At 34.5% G+C, this 10,724-nt stretch overlaps 1 protein-coding gene across 23 annotated transcripts in view; it reads left to right on the forward strand.

Moving 5' to 3' along the window:
• Positions 1-10,724, forward strand: part of ATXN2 (ataxin 2) — a 100,483-nt gene that overhangs the window by 61,285 nt on the left and 28,474 nt on the right. For 13 of the 23 annotated variants that reach the window (XM_074321348.2, XM_074321351.2, XM_074321338.2 and 10 more), the window contains exons 10-14: positions 1,663-1,872; positions 4,472-4,654; positions 6,468-6,665; positions 7,035-7,142; positions 7,419-7,489. In XM_074321348.2, the coding sequence (XP_074177449.2) occupies positions 1,663-1,872; positions 4,472-4,654; positions 6,468-6,665; positions 7,035-7,142; positions 7,419-7,489 (770 nt within the window). Of the gene's footprint in view, positions 1-1,626; positions 1,873-4,471; positions 4,655-6,467; positions 6,666-7,034; positions 7,143-7,418; positions 7,490-10,724 lie in introns of all 23 variants that reach the window. The other 10 variants (XM_074321343.2, XM_074321354.2, XM_074321339.2 and 7 more) reach the window with 2 other exon arrangements.

Consider the following 10,724-nt stretch of genomic DNA (forward strand, 5'->3'; position numbering starts at 1 on the left):
GATAAAGTGCTAAATTTAACCAAAGACATTCATTTGGCCAAAAAACACTCCACATGTAAAGAAATTGGAAACTTTGCGTAGGTTCTCTCAATTTTAAAAACACTGGATGATAAAATTATTTATACGTAGTTTATATGGAAAATCCTAATTGGTGTGAAACACTCGGTGGTTAATATAGATTAATTTTCCATTACTGTTTGTTTGTATATTCATATTGTTTACTTAAAGGATTTGGGGTAACTTGTAATACAAGACATGACCCAGAGTCACGTGAAGAAAATGAAGAAAGAAATGTGCTTAAAAAAACAAGTCTTAGTTTGAGGGTTGATATTGCATTTTAGCTTAAGTAAAAGAAACTTGCATTTTTAGTAGGAAGATATTTTTTACTCTACCTCTAAATCTAGATTGAATATAGCTCATCGGTCATGGATCTTTCATATAAGTCAGAGATACTAAACAGCTGTAATATAGACAGTATGGAGATGCGGCAATTAATAATAGCAATAGTATGTTACTAACTTAGGGAGAAAAGTGGGCCTTCTATTTTTAGGTATTGAAGTTTGGAAAATTAGAAAAATAGAGAACACGAAGTTTCCAATTTCATTTGTTTTCGCTGAGTCTCCAGAATTCCTCTCCAAATGAACACTCTTGAGTATTTTCTATACTTAGTATTGGGGGTATTTGAAATTTCTTTGCTCACTGAATTTTAGTCTTTGCTAAAGAATTTTAGTTATTCATGAACCGAATTTTCAAAGTAAAAAACCTGAAGGGGGCTAAGAAATGTATGATACTCAAGTGTGTGGAACCCTATGGAGAGGAAACCTGGACTATTTCCTAAGATTAAGGTAAGTGATATGTTACATGTTAGCTGTATTTTGACTTGTGCATACCCATCAGTGTCAATATATTTGGTGTTGACTGCTCTGTAGTTGCAGTTTATTAAGCAGTCTCTTCGATAAGCTAATTATCTTTTAGATAAATAAAATGCATAATTATATAGAAGGTCCCCCTTCTTTTTCTGATTTGGTAAGATTAAAATGTTTTTTGAAAGGGTAATGAATATTAACCTTTGTCACTCCTGTGACTCGAGAAAATAGAAGTAATGTTTTATTTCTACTTAAAAGGACTTGCTCTAATGAGATTTCAAACTGAACCTTACGTTCAAGTATAAGTAGATGAAAAATTACAGATGGTTATGAGAAACCAGCATTTTTAATGCGATATATAATATCTGCTGCTTATTTTCATGTTTCAAAAGCTAAACCTAATGTAAATAATCTTATTCCTGAGTTTTGTGATTTATTGTGTGAAATTCGTATATGCTAATACTCCTTTTAATTTTGATAACTGAGAAACAGTTACAGAAGCAGGAATAATAGGCAAAATCTTAACTGTCTTCTTCAATAGTATGTGTAGATCCTAATTAACCCTTTGGGAACGTGTATTCATTTAAACAGACTTAATTTTAAGGAGGTTAAAGTAAAATGTGAATTTATGTCAGTTTAAGTTATGCTAAAACTTATCACAAATCAAATGACTGTCCTCAAAGGGTTAAAATGTACAAGAAATCATTTTTGTCATTTTACTTTTTTTTCTGTTTACTTTTTCCCTCATTTTTTTCTTTAGTTTTTATACTTTCCTTCATATCATTTGTTCTGTCAGGTGTTCCCTGGCCATCGCCTTGCCCATCTCCTTCCTCTCGCCCACCTTCTCGCTACCAGTCAGGTCCCAACTCTCTTCCACCTCGGGCCGCCACCCCTACACGGCCGCCCTCCAGGCCCCCCTCGCGGCCATCCAGACCCCCGTCTCACCCCTCTGCTCATGGTTCTCCAGCTCCTGTCTCTACTATGCCTAAACGCATGTCTTCAGAAGGTACAATACCACAATTTGTTCATGTTTTTGTTTGTCTTTGTTTAACTCCTATGTGAGTTTATAATTACAAAATAGTTTCCTCTTCATTATTTGATAACCTATAATTTCCGTGTTTTAACTTTAGTTTATTAAAACTATTTCTATTAACCTTTTGTTCATTAGAGAGAAATTTGATAAATGCTGTGTGAAGCTGTGAACTAGTCTCAATTGTAAAAAGGGGGTTTATCTCTGCCTGGTATTGCTGCTCTGTTACCTAGGTCTGCCCCACGGGTCTTCTCCCTCCCAGTTCACACTGTATGCAGTGGTTTCTTCACCACTGCAGTGAACTTTCTTCACCCAGTTGTGGACTGACTGTCGAACCTATTATTTTACGGCTACTTGGCCAAGGTACTAGTGAACATACCTGTTGGCTATAGGCAGGAGTGGTGGTTTAGGGGTCCTTTTTGAGAGGGACATTCCATGCAGTTGCCTTTGTCTGTCAACCCTTAGATTACAATACAGAGTTTGGTTTTATGTTAGGGGAATTAAAAAAAAGAGCCTTGCAAAATTTTATAGTGAAAGTCTGCTTTACTCTGGAAGAAGCCCTTGATCTAATAATAAAATTGTTCTTAAAAACCATGTATGAATTTTAATCTTTAGGTATTTTTTTGCCCTTGTAAAAAAAAATCCTGTAATATTCATACAATATTTGATGTTAATTCACCATTGCGACATATCAAATATGTAGATGTGTTGTAGAAAGGTAACATTTTAATTTAAATGCAGCATAAATTAACGTGTTTTCTAAATGATAATGTCCTTTTGATGTTTAGGTTATTTGTGTTAAAATTTTAATCTGATTTTTTATTAAAATAAAGTTGATAAAGCGTATGTTGAGACTAATACAGTTTTCTGGAGTGAAGTGCTTCCCTGGGGGAAAACTGTTGGCTGTTTTTGATAAATTGTCACCATGCAGTCAGGGAGATCTGCATGACTAAAGTGGCTAACCTTCAACAGCATGTTGCACTGATTTTCAAGGTGACTTCCATACTCAAAAGTGCTTGTAATGATGGCCACTGAAAAAAATGTTAAATTCTGTTGAAGTATTTGTTACAGTCCATTGTTTGAATAAGTGATGTTTATATCACGAGAATATGTCGGATTTAACAGGACTCCTTAGTGAGCGAGAACGTCCTCACTACAGTAAGATGTAAGCATTGCTGTGGACTGACTATTCACACAGAAGTATACCTTCTGCATATTCAGGGATGCTACATTCAATTTTTCTTTTTAACTAATATGAATTAAAATATGTTTTCTGGTCATGTAGTTAGGTGACACTGAAGCATTTTTAAGTGTGAACTTTAAAACTATTAAATATAGTGGTTTTCTGTGCTTAATACAGGGGCATACATTTTGTTTCTGTAAATATTTGATATATTACCAAAAATAATGAGTTTTTTAAAGTTGCAATTTGATTTCATTGATCTGGGCCAACCTGCTTTCTCTGTCTTTTTCTAAAAGGAATGTTAAAAAGTGTGTAAATATGCAGATACCTAATTCTTAAATCATTCTTTGATATAAATCAGTCGTGTGTGTGTATTTGAAAACTATAATATATAACATTAACATTCTTTCTAAGATTGTGTCCATTATTAAATTCCTAATGAGGACACAAATTAATTGAACATAAGATTGGCAGCAAGGTAAGGGTGAGAGTGAGGAGCCTGGATTTTGACATTAAGAATGACTTTTGCCAGGTGTTAGTACTGCCAGGCTTCTCTGGTGAGAGCCATTTTGTCCAGTTTTCACCTGACTGTTTTGTTTGAAAGCACAGTAGACTTCTTCAGAAATAGAAATTGCTGATGGGGTGACAATGATGTATAATTTTGATAATTCATATAGTGCAAATTTCTTCCCCAAATGTCAATTATTCTGGTCTTAAAAGTCATGCTTTAAACACTGGAATTTTCAGCTCACAGCTTGTTAAGTCTGAGAAAGTGCTTATAGGTGAGGACTGTTTTAAGCCATGGGTTGTAAAATTCATCACCATGGCAAAAGAGGTAGATAAACTAAGATTTTGGAGAAATTTGAGAAGGGTATGTGCATACATTTCAGTAGTACAAAGATATATAGGGCTTAATAATCTTTTGTTTAAAAATATTATTTTTATAGTTTTAGAAGTAATACAGAAAATTTAAGGGAAAAAGCTGAAAGTATATGGTAAAATTAAAAATTATTCCATCATGTTGCCGTAACTTCTATTGACATTATTTTTATATGCTTACAAATAATGGATGATGTAGGTTAAACAACTTGCTAAAATCTTTGAAGAATTATGACATCTTATTTGATTTCCTACCACAAATTTCATCCCTCCCTTTCTTTAAAAATAAAGGGAAATAAAATAAAATTTATTCATAAAACTTTGTGTCATTCTACAAAATAATTCTGAAAGAATATAGCTAAAATACGTATGGCTTTTCCCCCCCTTTTTTCTTTAACCAAGGAGAAACTAAGAGAATGGGGTGTGTGCGAATGGGGTGTTTGTATATTTAGCAGAAAAGTAGTACTGATGGGCATTGTGGCATTTATGTGATGTTCACTGTTCCTTTCTTAGGGCCTCCAAGGATGTCCCCAAAGGCCCAGCGACACCCTCGAAATCACAGAGTTTCTGCTGGGAGGGGTTCCATTTCCAGTGGCCTAGAATTTGTATCCCATACCCCACCAAGTGAAGCAGCTGCTCCTCCAGCAGCAAGGACCAGTCCCGCAGGGGGCACGTGGTCATCCGTGGTCAGTGGGGGTAGGTAACACCTGGCTTGGACATAATGACAGTGTTCGTTTGCATAATTCTGCTAGATGCACAAAGGGCTGAGCTCAAGCTCTGTTTGAGGAGTATAAGTGTGTATATTACAAATGGAATAACCAGGAACTGGGAAACCTATTATTTTTATTCTGGGCTCTACCACTTAAAGTGTCACCATATGTTAGAGCAATTCATGTGATCATTCTGAATGTCAGTTTTCTCAATGAGTAAAATAATTCTTGCCCAGTTTACTTGATGGACCTGTGATGAGATTCATATGATAGTCATAAGTATGAATATAATTCTTACAGTTTTATAAAGTGCCATTCAAATATAAGTCAAACACGGTACGTAACACTGTTCGGAGGGACCGTATTTCCTATCTTCTTAGCAACATGATTCATTCCGCAGACATTATTTTGGGCTTTATAGTATTGTGTGTTTCTATAGCGTCTATATATGGCACTAATTCCTGGCTGTATTTCCTTTATAAGGAGTATCAAACACCAGGAGGGGCCCAAGTTTTATCTGTGACTAGCCTGAGGAATGTGCTGACAGCAGCTATGAAAGTGTAAAAACTACACTTGACAAGATCTTATAATTAGGCTAAGACTGCTTTTGCTACTTACATTTTGCTTCCATGATAACGGTGGAGAGTTATTATAGCCTGCACTGACTGAGGCTTTTTGGTCTTAATCAGTGAATAGAACCTTTGAAGAAAAAAGATCTTTAAGCTCTACAAACAAAAATATACTCAACTCTATTAAATGTCTTTAGTTGATATACACTGTTCAGCTTCATCTATGCATAATTATATTGTAAATTCCTTTGAACTTTCTATTTTCTTCTTTGGTCTTCAATTATAAGGAAATAACAATTCAATTAACAAAATAGAATTTTTAGAAATCTTTATTTCTTCAGTTGCACCATTAATCATTTGACAAATCAGATGATCTGGAAATGAATTTTGAGAGTAAAACATGATTATAGAAGTGAGAGAGAAAAACAGAGATACACGCAGAACAGTGTTACAGGTTTGCTCTTTATACTAATCAGAAAAATGGCAATTGTTGAATAATAGTTTTCTTCCATGACCGTTGTGACTTAAAAAGAAAAAAAAATGAAGAACCACTAACATGAAGCAAATTAAACAATTTTCCCTAAATCTTTGAATCTGAGCTCCACAAATGTTATAATGGAATATGAAACCTATTAGATATTTATTTTGAAGTTGTGGCATATGAACCGCTGCTTGGATTAAATTCCCCTTTGGACTAAATTGAATCCTTGATTTCCTTCGTTACTACAGAATGGATCTTTTGTGGCAAGAAAGAGCATATAGGATTGGCTGCAAGCTGCTACATGGTGTTTGAGTTTATTATTTGAAGGAGAAACGAATAAGCGTACTTCTTAGGGTTTCCCCTCCACACATACACCTTTTTTAAAGAAACAGTCTTACTTTTTAGTAGATAATGTTGCTATATTTACTATTTAAAATGGCATTTATCTTGCCTTGGAAATCCATTTTCTAACTTCATTTAAAATACTGCCTTTAGAATTAAAAAATTTAGTTAGAAGGAAAAATTGCAGTTGTACTTAGGTATTAGTAGTTGCTGTTCTTCAGCTATTTGTATTCTCAATCACCACCACTCTTCTTAAGACTATGGGAAAGAAAGCAGGGTGATGGAATAAAGAGTCATAGGGAATGGGGGCTGGATAGGACTATTTTGCCTAAATCTTCAGAGAAACCTCTTTGAGGAAGTGACATTTGAGCTGAGAATGTAATGGATAACTTTTCTTTTTCTCCTAGTTCCCAGATTATCCCCTAAAACTCACAGACCCAGGTCTCCCAGACAGAACAGTATTGGAAATACTCCTAGTGGACCAGTTCTTGCTTCTCCCCAAGCTGGTATTATACCAACTGAAGCTGTAGCAATGCCAGTTCCAGCTGCATCTCCTACGCCTGCCAGTCCTGCATCTAACAGAGCTGTTACCCCATCTATTGAGGGTATGTAAGAAAGGGCTTCCAGATCCATAAGGTCGTTTGTGAAGTACAGTGATACAGGTTTAACATTACACGAAAACCACTATGTTGTTTTATTCATAGGTATGTATTTGCGTGCACATGTAAAATTTTATGTAAATGAAGTTAGTTCTGTAAGTAATACTGCTAATTTCTTAATGAGTGTTGGTAAGATTAACATTTATGGCTAGTACATGTCAATATAAATATAATTATTGGTGTTTCATATGTCTGCAAAGGCGAAAAACTTCTTTAAATGGATTTTTTTTCCCCAAAAATAGTTGAATATTTTTCCATTTTACTTTTCGAACTTCTATGTAACTTTGAATTAAAAAAAAAAAAATTATCTTCTAGCTAAGGATCCCAGGCTTCAAGATCAGAGGCAGAACTCTCCTGCAGGGAATAAAGAAAATATGAAGCCCAGTGAGACATCACCTAGCTTCTCAAAAGCTGAAAGTAAAGGTTAGAGCTTTAAAAAGTCTTTATATATAACTGTAGAAATAGGAAGGAGTATGTCTGATCTCATGCCTGATACAGAGTATTTTTGGTTAACACTTTTTCTTGGTATCGTGCATATTTACATGCATAATTTGACAAATTCCAGTCTATACTTAATATATTGAAATTTTTGTTATATTTCATAATAGAGCTTACTTTCATTTCTAACATCCCATCCTAAAAGAATTTTAAGTTCAAGATTAGAAATAAATCTATATCTAATAGTTCTTAATTTTACAGGTATCTCACCAATTGTTTCTGAGCATAGAAAACAGATTGATGACCTAAAGAAATTTAAGAATGATTTTAGGGTAAGTGTTGTGTTAAAATTTTTAAAAACAAATATTAAACATTACTAAGAATCTTTATATCATCCATTTACAAAAATGCATTATATGTATACCCACAAACATCGAACCATGTGTATAGAAAGGTAAACATTCTGAAAAGTTGTCTTTGTCTATGTTCTAAGTAGGGTAACTAAAATCATGAGATTTGGTAAGAACAATACAGATATCAAATGAGAGAATATAATTTTGACATTTGAAGCTACCATAACATAGTATTTGATGTTCATTTAATGACTTTATTCACTGAAGAGCAGAACAAGGCTAAAGCATTAATCATCTGAGGTGGCGAGTGGAAGATATACTGCACCCTGGTGTTCTGACATAGTTGCAGATTTACACTTTGTGCACAAATGTATTGTGGCAGAAATCTTTGTGTAATATCATTTCTTTATCTTAAGACTTACTCAACATACTCTAATCTCTTCTGGAGAACTATTTCATTTTTTGCACAATATTTAATATATCATGCATATCAAGGTATATTTGGAACCAAATATTAGTATTGGTCATAATCTGTAAACTGTTAAATGTAAAATAAATATAAACTATTTTTATAAATTAAAAAAATAAAATAAAGCTAATTATAAAAGGGGGAAAAAAGGTGTATTTTCAAACCAACTCAAGAAATCGTCCTGAAACTTAGCTTCTTAGGAAGACAAAGTTTGATTATCAGCCTTTGAAAAAATGACTGACTTAAAAGATGAATGAATCACAGGCAAAAGGCAGCCTTTTTCTAGCTAATGCTGTCCTGTGTACCTGCCCTCCTCAGCTGCAGCCTCTTGCTAGAGGGAAGGGTTTCTTTCCTGTGCAGTTCTTTATACTGTATAGGAATGGATCCCTTAGCAACAGGTGATAATTATTATATAATCTTCAATATGATATAAATAGTGTCATGCTATAGGTATTCTTGCTCATTTGCTGTTATTTCCTCAGCATTCTTTTTTACAATCATCAGTCCCTTCTTAGAGTACACTTGCATTGAGTTTATGTTATGAAGGAAGAAATATTTTTACTTTGAAGCATATTACTTTGATGCATTAATATGTTTTTGTAACAGTTTTATTGATAAAATTTACATATCATATACAGTTTAGCTATTTGAAATTAAGCAATTCAGTGGTTTTTAGTATATTCAGAGAGTTGTACAACTGTCACCACAGTCAATTTTAGAACAGTTTCTTCATCTCACAAAGAAGCCCCATACTCATGAGCTCATTTGCCTTCAAACACCACTCTCCCCTCCAGGTGTTAAACAGCCACTAATCTACTTTCTGTCTCTATGGATTTACCTATTCTGGACATTTCATCTGAATGGAATCATACAGTATGTGACTTTTTGTGACTGGCTTTCATTTGCATAGTTTTTAAGGTTCATTTATGTTGGAGCACCTATCAGTACTTCATTCCTTTTTATGGATGAATATTATGCCATTGTATGGACAGACCACATTTTGTTTATCCATTCATCAGTTGATGTCTCTTTGGATTACCATCACTTTTTTACTATTATGATATTGCTGCTATTAGCGTACAGTTTTTGTGTGGACATGCGTTTTCATTTTTCCTAGGAGTGGAATTTCTGGATAATATAAAGTCCCACTTGTTTATTATAAAAGCAAAAATAAACAAGTGGGACCACATCAAACTATATAAAAATCCATTCTTTTGCATGTGGTATCACTTGTCGTAGCAAGAAGACATTGAGTTGCAGACATTGAAGTGAATTGTCTATCTCTTTAGGGTTTCTAAATAGACCTATTACTGTTTGGCGCCTGAATAATCAAATCTATTCTTGACGTCTCTTACAAATAACTTTATGGTTCGTAAGCGAATACTAGAAAGCAAAGAACTAGTTTAAAAAAATGTTTGAGAGTGAGCTTTATAATTCTTTTCAGGTAAAATAATGTTATTAGTTTACATTTATTGAGTATTTATGTGTTAGATGCTGTTCTAAGTACTTTATGTTAAAAAAAAATTTTATTGTCGTAACATTCCTTTGAAGCAGGTTTTGTTATTATCCCCTATGTGTATACCAGGAAACTGAGGCAAAGACAAGTTAAACAATTTTCCTAGAGTCACGTGGCTGATAAAAAATAGGACTAGCTGTGTATTTGAGCTTCTAGCAATGCTTTGGGCAGTAGCTAATGCATAGTATGTACTGCATTGTTCAATGAATGAATCATGAGATCCACTCTCCTGATAGACATGGCCTTGAACTGTGATGGTTCACAAAAATCTGTGGTCTTTCACTGGTACAGAAATAAGAGTACTGTGTGTGTGTGTGTGTGTGTGTGTGTGTGTGTGTTTCCATGTTTCCTTGCAAGCCAAAAGGCAGCAAAAACACAAATAAACAAGTGAGGACTATATCAAACTAAAAAGCTTCTGCACAGCAAAGGAAACCGTCAACAAAATGCAACGGCAGCCTACCGAAGGGAAAAAAATCTTTGCAAGTCTGATAAGGAGTCAATACCCAAAGTATATAAAGAACTCGCACAGCTCAATAGCGTGCTCCCACTCCCCAAAAAATCTGATTAAAAATGGGTAGAGGATCTGAGTAGACGTTTTTCCAAAGATATACAGATGGCCAACAGATCCATGAAAAGGTGTTCAACATCACTAATTATCAGGGAAATGCAAGTCAAAACCTCAGTGAATCATCACCTCACACTTGTTAGAAGGGCTGTTATTACAAAGACAAAAAAAATAACAAATGCTGGCCCGGATGGGGTGAAAAGGGAACCCTTGTTCACCGGCAGTGGGATTGTAAATTGGTGCAGCCGCTATGGAAAACAGTATGGAGGTTCCTCAAAAAATAAAACTACCATATGATCCAGCAATTCCACTTTTGGGTATTTATCCAAAGGAAATACACACGCATGCGCGCGCGCACGAATATTATTCAGCCATAGAAAAGGAGGAAATTCTGCCATTTGTGGCAACATGGATGGACCTTAAGGTTATTATGCTAAGTGAAATAAGTCAGACAGAGAAGGACAAATACCATATGATCTCACTTAAAAAAAAAAAAAGTCACATACAGATTGGTGGTTACCAACAGGAGGGAGGGATACAGCAAAATTGGTGAAGGTGGTCCATAGGTACACATTTCTAGTTATAAAATAAATCATGGAGATGTAATATACATACAGCATGGTGACTAGTTAACAATACTGTATTGCATATTTGAAAGTTGCTG

This window comes from Rhinolophus sinicus, chromosome 9 (assembly GCF_057876585.1).
Source record: "Rhinolophus sinicus isolate RSI-liver-muscle chromosome 9, RSI-T2T, whole genome shotgun sequence".
NCBI classification, from domain to species: Eukaryota; Metazoa; Chordata; class Mammalia; order Chiroptera; family Rhinolophidae; genus Rhinolophus; species Rhinolophus sinicus.